General features: G+C 36.3%; 1 protein-coding gene across 9 annotated transcripts in view; it reads right to left on the bottom strand.

The window, feature by feature from the left end:
- Pak3 (p21 (RAC1) activated kinase 3) overlaps positions 1-17001 on the bottom strand; it is a 259192-nt gene that overhangs the window by 72370 nt on the left and 169821 nt on the right. For all 9 annotated transcript variants that reach the window (XM_076918848.1, XM_076918846.1, XM_076918850.1 and 6 more), the window contains 2 exons: positions 16359-16560; positions 425-525 (listed from right to left, as the gene is read on the bottom strand). In XM_076918848.1, coding sequence (XP_076774963.1) covers positions 425-525; positions 16359-16533 — 276 coding nt within the window. In that variant the 5' untranslated portion in view covers positions 16534-16560. The remainder of the gene's footprint in view (positions 1-424; positions 526-16358; positions 16561-17001) is intronic.

Below are 17001 nucleotides of genomic sequence, written 5' to 3'. Positions count from 1 at the left end.
CAGTGTTTTGGTACTGTAGTTAGCCAATCTGTGTAATTCTGGACCCATTGGAAAGCTTGAATTATTCAGATGAACTGCCTTCACTAGCCAAGTTGAATAAATCATTATTTGATTCACTTCACATGATTAAGGAACAGGTTCAGGCAGGGTCTCCTTACCATAGCTACATTTTCTTTACCTTGGCAAATAAATATTTTCAAGTAAATTGAAAATTATAGAGTAATAAGACACTTGTGTTAGGATAGACAAAATAATTTTTGTCATTGTTGTTGCCTGTTTTCTATTTCTATGTGTGATTATCCAGGAAAAGTCCATCTTCAGACTGACATTTTGGAATACAGCAATCCTTACTTGAAACCTATTTCGTAAAGAAAATAGGTTTTCTTTTTCATGGCTTACAAAACAAAATAAGGAGCTTACTTACAGTGAATTCCCCGGTGACTGCATCAAAACCCACATGAATCGTATGCTCAAAGTCTGAAGGAAGAGAGATCTCTGGGCGTTCTTTCTCTTTCTTCTTATTGGCTAAAGACAAAATGTTAACATGTATTTATTTGAGGTTATAGTTTTGGCTTCCATAAACTGCATCAGAAGGCTCATCAAAATGATCATAGAGAGATAACTGACTGATTTAAATCTTAAGTTTAAAATTTAAGACCCATCATTTTCAGGTATGTATGTACCATGTATTTTAACCTCAGCAAAGACTCCATCATTTATAGCAAGTTTACTTTAGTAATTGATAATTATCCTTACTGAACAGTTCGTGGAGACTTCTTGGTAGTCCAAATTGCTCTGCAGGTTTATATACCTTAGTGGCCATTTATAGTTCTTCAACTGTCATTGTACTTGTTGGGAGGGGCAAATGGAGCAACCTCCCCTTGTTCTTCTTCCACTGAAGTTACACCTGTGAACTCTTAGTTTCCATCATTTCTGATCTCCTAACCTTACCAGACATGGCTAACCACACATCTCTCTATTTCCTTAACAATATGCTCTGCTTTTCTTCCTCATCAATTGTTAGGAGCCATGCTGCGTTTGCTGAAGTAGCTATACGCTCGCCATTATAAGATGGCGCTGGCTTCCTGTTCCTGGTTCTTCTTGGCCTTGGTGTCTGCAGCTGTGCGCACGCGTAGGTGCGAATTTTCCCGCTGATAGTATTATCAGTGGATATGTAAATGAGACCCCAGTCTGTAAGCCAATGAGGACAGATCATGTCTCTTTGATAGTATATAAGTCAGTACATTCTGGGGCTTGGGGTCCTTCCTTTGTTCTCCATCTTGCATCCTTCTAACTAAAAGAGCTGTAACAATAAAAGATGCTGTCAGAAGAATCTTGAATGTGGCGTGCTCCTTATCGGCGAGGTAGCGTGCCGCATTGTGATGCCGAAACCCGGGAGTGAACGCCAAATGCCCCTGAGGATCGTCTACCTTGAAGGACCCTGCTTAGCTCGCAGAAACAAGATTCAGAACTGATGGTGCAGTAAGTCTAGACACTTTTCTGTAAGATATGGTTGATCCTATGCTTGGCATTGCTTTCGCTATCCCTGCCTGGGCGGTGGTTGTTTTCGTGTTTTGCTTTTGCCTTAATTGGCAAATTAAGGGACGGGAGTGTACATGTCCTCCTTTTCAAAGTGAACCGTAAATCAAAGGTAGATAACTGTGCAATCAAGTAATCATTATTTCTTTGAGTATCACTGTACTTGTTTTACCTTTGCTAGTGATGCTTTTGTCCTTCTGCAGTTTTTCTCTACACATTTTTTTTCTCCTAGACACAAGCCTACATCAAGGATCTCGCTAATCTGGCTGACAAAGACAGATTGAAATAGTGTAGTATCAAATATTTGATACAATTTGAGAAGAAGGCTTTTAAGTAAAGAACAATAGAAAATTATACATAATTCATAATTTATCAAGGTTCCCTGGAGCTTTGGAAGTAGTCCAGTTGGATGCAGAAGCCTGTTGAAGTCGTTTTCATTCATGTCAGACAACCCAGGTCTGGATATCCTCTATAGAGGCCATTCTACTTGAAGAATCTGAAGAAATCTATAAGACCTATGCTCATCAAAAAGTAGTAAAGATATATACACAATTTTGCATTTTCTTACAGAAGTTCATAATTCCTCTGGATTCCAGTTGAAGAGCCCTTGTTATATGCCCCATGTCTTTATATCAACCTTCATCCATATCCTCTTTGCCAGTAAATTAACTTTCCCTTCTTCCCTACTAGCTGCACATTTATGACATACTGTCTTAGATATAAATACTCCATGAGAACAAATCTCTATATAGATTTGACTCAAAGGGTCTTTCTAGAAAGTTGATTGATAGCTAGTTTTTTTGTCTTCCTTTGAGGTCAACTGCAAAAAGCAATAAAACCAAATTTGCTCCTCCTCTGGTTTTTTAATCTCAGGAAAATGGTGCTGCTATCCACCCTGAGGACTAGCATAATCTGAGACACCTCTTTGGGGAAGAATGGAGCAAAGAAGAGATTATATTATCTCTTCCCAATAGATGATTAGAAAAAATGACTATAAAGTATGCAAAAATGAGGAAATACAAAACATACTGACATTCATAGGATGGTATATCTGAGTCTTTAAAAGTGTATTTTCCTTTGGTTCTTTTTTTGTTGTTGGTTGTTTTGTCATACTATAACTTGTTTGTTTTAGATTTATCTTATTTTATTTTATTATTATTCCTTAGATACCTATTTCTTTTCTAAGGGATAGAAAAGAGGTGGATCCAGACTGGGTGGGGTAGGGAGGAACTGTAAAGAGTAGTACTAGAAGAAACCATAATCGCGATATATTGTAAGAAAAAAACTATTTTCAATAAAAGAAAAAAATTAAAATAAAGAGAGTTGTATATCTAAGTCATAATGTTGCCACATAACTACTAAGTAATCTTACATTGGCCTAGATAACAAAACCAACACTTTGGGAGCCATCTTAGATTTTTACTGTGCTCATAATTTTTCTTTTTATTCTATCTCCTGAAATAGTTTCAGAAGTCACTATCTTTGTCCAAGGCATTGGTATTTCCCTCCTGGCCCACTGCCTCCAGTTTTGACCCTCTGACTCATTTCTCTATTCTGTGACCCGACTCTATTCTTGCCTTTAACTTCAACTAATGACTTATGTATTAAAATTCACTCATCCAAACTTGGTATCTAAGAGATTTCATGACCTGATCACAGTTTACACATCCAGGTTCCACTGTTGCTATAGAAGCCACTATCCACATTCATTTTATGCTTCCTGGATAGCTAGGTTTTCTCTTACCTACAAGCTTTTATTTGTGCTAGGCTATGACTTGGAACACTGAATTTCTTACCATCTCCATCTTCTGCCAGCTCTGTGTGGATTACTCCAATTTGATTGTTACTTTTGTTTTATTTTTGTTTATAGTGTTGGAGATCATATCAAAGCCTCAGAAACACTGGACACAGTACTTTACCAGTCCTTTTCTTGTTGAAGACTCTCTCTCTTGGACTTCCTCCACCATGCAAATCCATGTACAAAGTTCAATGTCCCTTATTTTATGGTTTCACAGTACCACGTAGTATATATTCTAAGCTTATTAGTAAGCATAGCACTTTCCAATACTGGATTATTATATATTCTTTCTCTCTAGCTAGAATTCAAAACTCTTGACAACAAACCTTACCTTAATTCTTAGTCTCTAGCACCTGCATTGTGCTCGAATATTCAATAACCATCTTTTATGGAAGACTCACCAGGAACAAATTCCAGGGTTATCTCATTGAAACTATATATTCAGCTTTACACAGATGACAAAAGTCATATATATATTCCAAGAACCTAAGCTTGTAACCCACATAACTGATGACTTCATAATTTTTGAAGAAAAAAAAAGCTACTATTGCTCTAACCCTGAGCAAATATGTAGAGATTTAATGGAGCTTAGGTAACTGATTTTTATTTTACTTAATTTCTTGGGAATTCTACAATGAGTTTATCTCCCCTAAGAATTCTGAGACCCTTGGTCATGTATATTAAAACTCATGTCAACTTAGTTGGTGGGCAAAGATTCAACCTGATTAGCTCAAAGTGGGTATTTGCAGGGAACAGAAATTCAAGTGATCATCACTTTCTATGTGTAGCTTCCATATTCTGCCAGAACAGAGAGCAAAACTAGAGATTACTGGCTGCATCACAAATCGAAAATGCCATTTGGTTTTGGGACCATGTAGTATGAATAAATTTTCCCTGTTACCTTAGGGCTAGCTAAACCTTCCAAAATCTAATATTTTGCCATCTAGATCTATTCTATCAGCATACAAGGAAACAAAATCCTCTCTTGTAATCTATTATCCCTTCTCTACACAATCCCAATATTCTGTATTCTCTCTAGAGCTAGACCTTAAACCATTAAGAAAAAACTGTCTTCTACATTAAAGCTATTCATTAAGTGCTCTCCTCATTTCTTGCCTCAGATTCATACATTTCTCTGTACATCACCATTATCTGGGGAAATCTATGCTAAAAATGATGTGTCACAAGCCTACCCTAGATGTGTGGATTGCCGCTTATCTGATGAGAGTGAATGCTTCCTCGTGTATCCTTTTGGAAGCTGTTTATTCGTTTCTATCTCATGTCCATTCCTCCTGCCAGAATGATGTTATATTTTCTGTCATTTTATTCCAAAGTGTTTATTTGAGGTCAATAGTTTCTGAACTTGCCTACAAATTTACTCTCCTTTTGAGGTGATTGCCACACTCGCTTTCTAATCATGCCCTGCATCTTTTGAAGAGTTTTGACTTCCTGGCTTCCATTCTAATCTCTATTCTGACATTACTCTGAAACAGGAGATGTCAGTAAGTAACTTCTTCATGCCCTTTCCTTTGAGGAATCCTTGACCTTCCTCAGATCTGTTCTGTGTCATCTCCTTTCTAGTCTTTCAAATCTGCTCTCTATGTCATCTTTTAAAGGAATGGTTCTCAATCAGGCTTTGCACCAGAATACCATGGAGATTTATATACAATTTCAATGACTGATGTCTACTTAGAACTGTTAGAGATAAGGTATGGCTGGAGTGGAGAATGCCAAGTACTCTGGGTGGTTTTATTAACCAGACTGACCTTTTCTCTGAAATATTCAATCTTGTATTCTCATGCTCTAAATCAAGCTTCCCTTTTACTAATCTTAAAATTCTGTCAAACCCTTATTCCTATATCATTTCTACAATGTTGTCAAGAAGCCCTACATTCTCTGGCTCTCTCTATTTTGAGGCAATTTTACCACCTCCCTGGCCTATGGTCTATGTAAATGGCCCCTACTCTACAGTCTTAGGAACTCTCACCCCATGAGCTCTTCTAGCAGTTGTCTGGCAAAGCTCTACCCTGACTTAATGCAACCCTAAACTCCCTCCATTTCTATCCTAAAGTTTCCAAGGATTGCCAACTGGAGGAATTAATGACAATATGGATTATATTATTATTATTATTACTATTACTATTACTATTACTATTATTATTATTATTATTATTATTATTATTAAGATAACAAACCCTAGTTAGGACACTAACAATTCTTGGAAGATTATTTTTCATCTTCCTTCTTCAGTCTTTCCCTTTCCTCTGAAACTTTCCTTTAGGCTTAAAAGACATGTTGAGATTTCTCCATTCAAAAATAAATAAATAAATAAATAAACCCTTCAACCTCCTCATTCCCGTGGCTTCCTCTTGTAATCACTCAGCATCTCCTTATGTGGGTTAAACGTCTACAAAAATCAATTTATACTTTATCTCTCACTTGTCCAACAACTGTAATATCTCCCCGAAGACACACATTAATCTCTCCTTTTCACAAGTGCCTCTTCTCACATTATAACCACTGTTTTCTCAATAAGAACCAACATTGTTGATCATAAATGTCCAGAAACTCCTCTACACAGATCTTTTGTAGAATCCAGTTCTATATTTTGGGTTTCTCCTTTTAAGAACTTATTAAAAGAGGGTTTTCCTGATGGTTGTTTAGATTGCATTCACTACAAGCTGCCTTAGGTCACCTTTCCTCATCATCTACTCTGCCTTGAGTCATCTCGTCAACATATCTCCTTTATTTCAGCATCTACACTATCGACATGCTATAGGTACTTTCAGCTTTACTTCAGCACAATCCCAACCCCAGTATAGTTAACTAGCACTTAGAAATCTCCAGTTAGCTGCCTCTCTGGCTCTTTATGGCAAATATTTCTGAAACAACAGGAAACTACATTTCCTTCCTTTCCTTCTCCAGCTCCTCTTTTTGCTACCTGATCCATCCCTCACTTATTAATGCTCCTTTCTAAATAGTGCATTTGCATTTCCTAGACTACTTCTAGTGGCACTGGTCCCTAAGTTAGTCATTTCTGATCTGAATTGTTTCTCCAGTTTCATCATGCTACCTCCCCCTCCCATCCTTCATACCAGTTAGTCTGAACTTCTAATTATATCCATGAAACGACGACATGAAGCAGTGTTTCATGCCTACTGCCTTTGCAATGCTGCTCTTTGTACTAGAAAAGCTACTTATTCTTTACATGTATGGCTAGCTATACTTTTTGTATACTTTTAAATACTTTTTGTCTTAAGGCTGACCTCAGTGTAGTGGTCATCTTATTCAAGAAGATGTCTCTAACTCCTTTAACCTTCAGTCTTAACCAATTTCCCTTTTTACTACTCTTCTGTTTACCATAGTAAATTTATACTACTTTCTGTTTACCATAGTAAATTCTACTCATTAACCAACTTGCCTCTTACCAAGCCATCAGTTTCTTAAAGGCAGGAATTGTAATTTATACCTTCTTTGCCCCTGAACAGTACAAGATTCAATGTTTCATAACAGATCAAATGAACGAACAAATGAATGAATAGATAGATGGCCTTTACTGCATGAAATGACCCTACAGAGACAGACCATGATTATATGCTGTGTGTTATTAATGACAAAATAATGACCCAGCTCCACCAAGAAGGCCAAGAAAGTGAAAGTTACATTATAAAGTAATTTTTATAAAAGAATTTGTTGATGGTGTCATTGATGTAACCCAATTGGAGGAAATGACTTTATATTCACTCAGTCACATTTCTTGTGAGATATCACTCATGTCAAAACATATATTGGCACCATAGTTGGGTAGAATTCAAGAGACATAGAGACAACAAGTTTCCCCCAGGTGAAAACCCTCAATAACACTGTTTACATTCTGTGATTTGTTTTAGAAAACTGTCAGGTGAGTCTTACTTGTTCTAGGACCTCCAATTGCTACACAGAGTAACCATCGGATTCCTTTTATTTTCTTTGAATCAGTCAAGGTTCAGTTAAGAAGTAAATATTTAATTAAACTTCATTGCAGTGACAGATTATGCTAGTTGATACATTAGGGACTGAAACAATACTTTAAAGTTGCAAATTAACTGGGAGAATGAGCTTAATAAACTAGAACAATATTACCAGACTAGAGAAAACTAGGACGTAAATTGGAATAATAGAGAATAAATGTTCTAGAATAAATGAATTTTTATGTATAATAAATGTATCTGAGTGAACTAGAGGGAGGAGTAAAAAACAAGTCACAAGGACCAGATAGATAAACAGTCTATAAGGAAGTAGGAAAGATGGTAGAAGTAAAAGGTCAGAAGAAAGCATACAGCAAATATAATAAATGAGAAGACAACAGTAAACACATGGGGAATAGTCTTGAAAATCAAGAAAGACAGAAAGAGGAAACTAGAGATAATGGTGAAGAATGTGTGGGAAAGGTTTGTGAACAGGTGGATGAGATAAGGGAGCTTTTCTGAAGACAAGTAAGTGCTGTGCTGTTAAGGTACTTGGTTAGTATCAGGCTTCACTAAGGCTGAGAATGAATGTTGGGGATGCAATAGAGGAATGAAAGGATCTACCTATTACTACATCTTTCACTTCTAACGTCAATTCCTAAGTATTTCCTATAATCTCTCTCTGATTCTCTGTTTTCCTCTGTCCCTCTCTCCCTCTGTGTACACATGTGTTTGGGCATGTATGTGCATGCATGCATGTATTGATTTTGCAGTTGGAAACTTCGTGAGGATAAGGAGCTTGCTCTGTTACAATGTTCACCACTGTGCTGGACACATAAAAAGCCAACACAACTATTGTCTGGGTGAAAGATAGGAGCAGTTTAGACATTCTCCAGACTGTCTTATTTCTGAACTGACAAACCAATAAATTACATTTGTGTTTAAAGTCAGAATACAACTCAGATCTATGGATTGTCCACTTGCTCCCATGTCTCTATTTCATGGTATTCCATGAAGTCCTTAGAGATAATGGAAATCCAATAAAGCAATTTAATAGTCCAGTTGAATTGGAGTTCCCACAGATTTGAACATTTCTGGGAAATAGCTTTATCCAATAACCATTGGCTTGGCACAAGAGAATCCCTCCCTGTCCCTTCTGCTGTGTCTAAGTGAAGCACAAATAGCCTGCACAAGTAGGAGGAGCCATTTTTGGCAAGGGAAGTGGGCATGACTTGGTCAGAGACCCACCACACTCACAAGCTATTTTATAACTCAATGTCCATATTTTTTTTTTCTGGGAAAGCAAAGCTTTGATGGAAAGACATAAAGACTATTTTTTAAATTTATTTATTTTTATTTTATTTACATTGCTGTTTTGCCTGCACGTATGTCTGTGTAAGAGTGTAAGGTTAGATCTTGAAGTTACAGGCAGTTATGAGCTGCCATGTGGATGCTGGGAATTGAACCTGGGTCCTCTGGAAGAGCCGTCTGTAAAGTGTTATCTACACTCTCTGGATGATAACATTCATTTTTCCTAACAGGCAATTCTTTGTGAGTTGCTCCTTTATCTAGTTGAGAGATCCTTTCTGTGATTCACAGACTTTCTATAAAAATATGGCCTTTGTTGTTTGTGAGATTTAAAATACTTTACTATATAATTAACCACGAAGGACAGGGCATTAAATATGGAATTGCTACTCTTTTACTTCATTTTGCTATCATTTTGTTTCACCCTCTGATTCACAGGCAGGGAGCATGGTGTGCACTGTGTTGTCACTCCCAAGTGGAAAGCCTTTTGCAGCTCTTTTTATACTTAAGTATAAGTATCTCAGACTAGTTCTTCCTAGGGCAACAATAAGCCTACAGGTGGTGTCAAAGTAGCAGGTGCTCTTTGTGAAAGCAATAATGCCAGGGGGACTGATTTCTGCCGAGCTTCTAGTCCCTAATACTCTGGCTCTACGTACAAATATCTTATTTGGAGGAGACCCACAGGAATTTCTTACCTCCTGAGTTCATGACATGTAAATCTTTCCTTCTGACATGTAAATCTTTCCTTACACAGCAGGAAACGTAATTGTCTAGTTTCCCATTTGGGAGCCTTAAAATTTATTATGTTACAATTGAGAATATTTGAAATACTATGTGGTAATGGCAGTGGAAAATCAGGCATAAAACACAACTTTTTTTTTTCTTCTAAGGTAACAGTTAATTATTGATTTTTTTCTTATCATTGGCATTGGTTACACAAACTTTAATAAAGCAAAAATATTATTTTAAAAACATGTCATTTGCCGTGATATATACATTCTAGTCTGCACTGTAATGCAGGTATAAATTCAATAGATAATTGCAAATAATTTCACATGATGTTATTAATGGGCTAGCAGACTTACTTTGTTTCATTTGGGAAGGAAAAAATGGTTTTAACCACCAGAGGTTAGTTGTAGTGGTAAGACAAGATATGAAATATTACAAAGAGCAAATGTTTATAATCTGCTATTTTTTTTACAAATGACTATTTTTAAATGTTTTAAAATTTAGTGTACGTGTGTGTGTGTGCGTGCATGGTTATGGGTTGGTAGGTGTATACCTTAATTGGCATGTGATGATCAGAGGACAACCTACAAGAAAAGGTTCTCTCCTTTTACCATGAATGTCCCTCAAATGGACCTCATATCACTGGGCATGGACACAAGTGCTTTTACTTGTTGTACCATCTCATCTGCTAAGTTATTTTTTTTAATTTATATTTTTTAACTTATTTACTTTACATCCCATTCACTGCCCCATTCCATAATCCTTCTCCTCTGAGCAAGTGGAGGTCCCCTGGGTATCCCCTCCACCCTGGCACTTCAAGTCTCTGTGAGGCTAGGCACTTCTTCTCCCACTGAGGCCAGACAAGGCAGCCCAGCTGTAAGAATATATCCCACAAACAAGCAATAGTTTTTGGGACAGCCGCCATTCCAGTTGTTTAGGACCCACATGAAGGTCAAGCTGCACATCTGCTACATATGAGTGAGGAGGCCTAGGTCCAGCCTGAAAACACCACTTTTAATGTTGGCTCTAAATGCTTAAAGAAATTGACTTTGAAGTGCAGGTAAAAAGAAAAAAAATGAAAAAAATTAAAATGTTTCCACAGAACTATTTCTTGCTTAAACCTAGCATCTTGGGCAAAATGCACACTGAATCTGAATAAAAAAGCAAGCAAGGAACATGGCTGGCTTAGTGCAAGAGAAAAAAAAATAATGGGCACTCCTTCTGTTCAATCTTAATACACTTATCCAATATTTTAATTTTATAAGCATCAAACAATTCAACCGTTATAGGAAACAGTTTAAAAGTCTTCAAAAGAACCCAGTAATGGCAGAAAAAAAATGTGCATTAAAAAATCTAGTTGTGTACTGCTAGTAAGGTGAGCTAAGAGCAAGACAAGCCTGTGAGGAAAAAAATTATCAAGGCCATTGTTGCTAATTCACCTGTTTCTCCTTTTCTTTTCCTTAAAAAATTCTACATTTGAATATTCCACTGGTTAAAACATATTTTCAAAACAAGTTCGATTGCTTTCATTTGTTTGGACAAGAAATCACTGAACTAAGGCTTGAGTGTTTACTAGGGCTGTCAAGTTTTAAGTACTGGGTCAGCTTTATGGGAGGCATTTAGTGTTTCTTGTATAAAGTGGTGTCAAGGAAAGCCTTACCTCACAGGAGGATTGAGGCACGTGACTTTAAACCTCAGTATGCAGTTGGGAAAATATGTAAACTTTACTTTCCTCCATTTGGGAAGTTGCTAAAGCAATTCATAGGATCTAATCAGCCTATTTGAAGTTTCTTTATGTATAGTTCATTTCCTTGGGGAAAAGATTCAGCTACTTTCCTTCTGCCTGGTCTTCAATGACTATAAAAACAGTATGTACAGATGAAACCTGAAAGTGTTACCCGATTCTGCAAGAATAGCTACAAGCTTAATTCATGAGCTGGATGTTTCATGGACATGATCAGATGAGCACAAGGAAAATGACAGCCTCATGTTGACATTCATAAATGGTTCTGGCTTCCTGGTGGTCCTGGACTACATATTTAAATGCTGTAAGCTTATACTCTCATAGCTGAAAAAAAGAGTCTAAAACAAGGAATGTTCATGCATGGTCCCTGCAGCACAGACTGGCACCCGGAGAGTAGTCAGCAATGAGTGATAATTTTCTATATACCACAATTTGATTTTTATCCCACTGTTTCCTCCAAGCAAAGGGGTCATCATATATCATTCCCCAGGTCAATAAGCTACAGATCTCTCCAAATTTCCCCCACAAAAATATACATATTAAATGGGTTCTCTAAAGATGCAGCCCTTCACAGGACATTGTGCCTCTTCCAAAACATACCTGAGGTTCAAGAGCAGTATGAGATATAAAATACAAATACATGAGAAACAGATGTCATGAAGAAGAGGCCAACTCCAAGTGTAACCTTGCCTGCTTCTCTTTCATATGTTCTTCCAGCTTTAACTCCCTAAAACTGATTGCCTTGGGTACACTGTTTCATTTTCAGGGTCCTTGTTGCATTTATTTGCCTCATTGCTTTCTCCTCACTGGTTTATTTATAGTTATATATCTATTCATAAGCTTACTTATTCACCACCTGACTGGTATCCAAACTGGATACCAGCTGACACACAAGAATACACAAAATGCAACATGAACCCATATATTCAAAATAGATAAGCATGTAAAGGAAAAAAAACAAAAACAAAAATGAAGAACCTAAAATGAAGCTGGACCCCAGGTGGGACAAAGTGCATGCAAACCAAGAAGTGTCATTGTAACTGCTATGTATGCACCACATATTTGGCTCTAAGCTTTCTAGTAGTCCACAAAAGAGAAACATAAACAACCTCACACTGTCTAGAGAGTAAAATCAAACCACTTATTTACTACATTCATTTTTTGGTTTAAATCCTTCAAATTGTGTATAGTACAGTGTCAATAAACAGTGCCAAACTGTGCCTCCTACATTGTTTTAACACCAAGACTCGGCTTGTAGAAGAGTCACCAACAATGACAGATTTTCAATCTCAAAATGAAATCTACTCCATATTTTTTCTTTTGCCCATCTCTTGTTCCATTTGGTCAATAAAATGTAGCTATTAAAGAGATTTAAACAAAAACAATCAACCTATAGATGTTCTCTAATACAGACAGAAATTTTCAGATTTCCCACTGGGTCAACCAAACTATTTTCAATTAAGTAATGAAGTATATGCTATATAGAATGGGAATATATTATGAAACATCCCTAAGATATCTAAAAAGAAAAGGAAAATAGCTAAATTAAGCATGATGCCACCATATGTTACATGTTATGCACCATTAAAACTACATTTACAGACTTTCAAATGGAGGCAAATGTTCTTGAGAAAATGGTGACCATAAAAGCAGAATACAAAGCTGTATATATACATTATAATATTACATATACAAAGTTATAAACAAGTAACACACACATGAAGAATCTAGAAATAAATCCACCAACATGTTAGCATAATTTCTGGGATTTATGATTATGAGTGATTTTTATTTTCTAAATGCTTATTTTCTTTTTCAAGTTGACAGTGATAAATAATTTTGATGATATGATGAGCAAAAGAGGGTCTATGAGGAAAAAATTGATTCAGTTACCATTGGCTTATACAAGTCTAAAAATATTTCTTTTCTTTTTAAAGTGCTCTATAATTGACATATAGATTCCAGTAGGGGCAAAAATTAATTTAAAAAGCTGTAAGTTCAATAACCTAGGTTATTGGTTGTGGAAGCTGTTAAATTCCACAAACATAACTCACAACTACCTAGCAGTAGTTAATTTTGTATCACTCAGGCAATTACAACTACCTAAAGTCATCACAAAGATTTGGTAAGGCGAGGTAAACCCTGCCATCCTCATTTAACAGGTGATAGAAATCCAGGTGCATAGAAGCTGCATGACTGAGCGACAGTCACAATCATCCTTGCCTGAGCAAGTTCAATGCATTTTACAGTTATTTTTAATTCAAAACTGACTGTGATGTTACTGAAACTGCCATCAAAAAACATGGACGGAGAAACAATATTCTCTCCTCACCCATGAGGGTCTTCAGGTTTCTAGAAAAACCCAAAGCTTGCAAAGTTTAACTGAGGAAATTTTGGAGATAAGAGAGAAAAGCATGGACATTAGAAATAAGGTCACAAGTGATCTTTTCAAATATCTTATAAATAATTTACATGCTATAATAATAACAACAATAAAACACTAAATAAAAAGATCAAGAAGTGTTTTCATCATTTAGAATACTCATGATGAAAGGCTTGCCGTTGTTTAGTTTAGATCCTGAGATGATTTCCAGGGCTGATAAGAATATACAGATTACTTTTTATGGGATTGAAAATGAAGATGACAGTGGTGAACTGTTGGTTGAAATCATTTATAAAAATGTACTTAGAGTCGTTGACATCCCATCTTGAAGCTGTATCAAGATGATGAATATAAACAGCATTATTTAATTACTTAACCCCATTGTAAAGAAGACATGTGGCTTATGGCTCTTTGGGAAAAATGTAACCAATTTTGCATTAAGTTCAATGAACTTGTTCATGCTGTGAAGGCAACTTATCAGCTATTCAGTGTAGGCATTTACATTCCACTACGTGATCTTTTTGACATTAATGTCTTCGTATTACAGTCTTTAAAAAGAAAACCCTGCTATAGCAACTTCTTTGTAAGTGCAGTTAAATCATCCAAGCTTTCTCTAAAGGTAGAGTGTCAGCCGTCCAGTAACATAGTAAATTATAATTGACAGCTTAAAAGTTTTATTTAATATGCTTTCTGGTGATTTTTCATAGCACCTGGTTATAGAATTCTTCAAAATAAATGTTTTGAACAGGTAACATATGATATGAAAAGATCTCAATGTTCATGAGTTTCCTTAGAATATTTTTCTATAATGATGATGATGATGATGATGATGATGATAAATAGCTCCCTTCCTTTTAACTTTATCTTCCAGTCTCAAAACCTCCTAATTATCTTTACTGTATCTTAGAATAATCACCTCTGCATAGAAGAACCTCTCTGAAGATCTTCCTATAAAATACACTATCCCATATTAGTGTGAACACATTCATAGTCAAATTTAGTTACACAACAATTTCATCATTTATAAGTTCTACTTGATCCAAAATTTCACTGCCTTCAGGCAGAGATCCTGAAAGACATCTCACTGTCTCTTGCCAAATCTTCTGGGTTGCACTAATACCAAGCTTTTGTCAAACTAGCTAATGCCTCTTATATTAAGGATTCAACATTAGTAATGGTGTAAGAATTCCTCACATTAGTACCTTAAGAACCTTTGTGAGATTTTCAACTACTAAACAAAGTATGATTACCTTGTCCTCTTGAATGGCTTGATCATACATTGCTATAGGAACTAAAAGTCAACATGTGGCTGGTATTAAATACAGTGTTTATCCTAGAATATGTACATATTGGCAAATGCATATAGTACCAAATGGGTGGTAGGAATCAACAAGACTTTTAAATTCAAAGTTAATATCCTTCAAGTAGTCTTGAATTTCTCTAAGAAAGAACTGTTCAAGCCATCCCAGATTGAGAGATGAAGTCAACCAGGATCCTCTGTTTGCATAATAGTTCAAGAAAATTTGGCTCAGACATTTTTTTTTTTCCCCGAGAAGATTTGAGAATACTATTCTGGAGATTAGCAGTGGTTTCACCATGAGGTCACTTGAACTATTGACACAAAATCCCTTTCACTTTCCTAAACTCCTGCTCTTCAGAAGGACAAGTGAGATTATTCAAAGACACTAAAAGTACGCACTTTCAATTGCAACAAAGATTTGTGTAGAGCCATCTATTATTCATCCACTGTGTGCAAATGTAGCAGATGTGGTATAGGGATCTTTTCTTTGCCATGATTACTATGAATGAGTCTCTAGATAGTGATCTTCAATTTTCAATCCACCCTTTATATTCAGAAGATAGTTTTTAAGATCTACTTAAGTATTTGCAACAAAATCCCCTTATAAGGTCACAGATCCCTTGTATAAGTATTCTTTTACTTCTCTTCAATCCTTGCACCATGGAGGGAAAACATAAACATACGAGAAGCAACAGTTACTAACAAGAATTTCACCTCTTCCTATGATACAAATTATAAATTCATTAACACTGTATAAAACATCCTCAAACTACTTGTTTTACCTTGCAGACACCAATCAATAATGACTTTTCCCTCAAAGACATTACCTTTCTTTCCCTTCTGGCCAATTTCAGTGATGAAAGCAACCTTATGCTTACTGTACTCATATCCTGTCCAATAGTTACATCTACAGAAGCCATGTTTTACCTTTCTGGCAATTAATACAACCTTATAAGCTACTTACTAAAAAAAATTCACAGAATCAAGTATCATAAAGTGGTAGCATACACTACTAGTTAAGCAACAAGTTGTATTATGGGTACCACAAGGGCAAATGATAATATATTGTGTCTTTCATGAACATGGAACTGACTATGTAGGTGACAACTGATAGAGGAATAGAAGAAACAAATATTTCCTTCCTACCTTGTGATTCATACAAGACAGTATTGTGGGTAACTTGCACTTAATCACATATATGTATCTCAGAATCTTCAGTTACCAAGAAGATATACAAAAGTCAATCTACTTAAACACTTAACTATCACAGATGAACAACACGGAGTTTGGAATAACTTGCTTTAAATTCTACTTTAAGTTCTCAGAAAGCCAGTTGCTGTCTATACACTCAACCCAGTGTTCCTGCAATGCTCTCCCTTACCTTAAATCTACAAATTCAATTTATGTGAGAGGCAAACACAGCACGTGTATTTTCTGTTACCACATAGGAAGTCAGTCACACATGATCCTCTGACAAAAGGCAATACCTCAAAATGAAAGGTCAAGCAGGCCCAGAGCATCCTATGCTCCAGAACAGACTAAACAAGCAAGAAAGTGCCAATCAAAGAATAAACTGGCCCCTTTTGAACGCCCGGCCACTGATACTTTACTTTTATCCCCTCCTCCTGGGAAGATAGAGCGAAGCCTGGCTTTCTTATTCTTCTCTTCTGGAGCCATGGGCAGTGGTTTGGAGCTGTGGTTGAGTGCTGAAGAATCTCGGTTGTTACTGTTCATCCTCAGTGGGGGAGCTGGGGGTTTTTCTTCGTTATCCAAGCTGTCAGACATTTTCAGTTGCAGCTGATTTCACAGCTCCTATGGAAAAAGCAGTGGCAAACAGGAGGTAAGGGAGGACATGTTTAATGCAAGTCTGGTCAATACACCAGGAGTCTGTCATCTCAGAAAGAGCATCGCTCTCTCATGTATTCACTCAAATTTACCAAGCTAAGAGAAGACATTTGCCTGTCCAAAGGCTAACAAGACAGTTTAGCAAAGTTCAAGTAAATGAGGACATTAACGACTTTCAATATACATAAGCGAATGTGTAAGCTCCCTTGACATTCCCACAGTGAAACTCTACTTTCTGTTGTTCATATACAATCTCTGAATGAGCAATTCACAGTCCCTTAAAATCCTATGCTGATGATCATAATGGTCAAATGGTGCAAACTTTTTTTTTTCATTTTCTTCTTTTCTCTATTACTTTTATTTTTTCAGTCCAGCCATTGGCACAAACTTTTCACACTTTAAGTTGAT

Source organism: Arvicanthis niloticus, chromosome X (genome assembly GCF_011762505.2).
Source record: "Arvicanthis niloticus isolate mArvNil1 chromosome X, mArvNil1.pat.X, whole genome shotgun sequence".
Classification (NCBI taxonomy): domain Eukaryota; kingdom Metazoa; phylum Chordata; class Mammalia; order Rodentia; family Muridae; genus Arvicanthis; species Arvicanthis niloticus.
The sequence above is the reverse complement of the archived record's forward strand: the minus strand, read 5'-3'. Positions and strand labels throughout refer to the sequence as shown.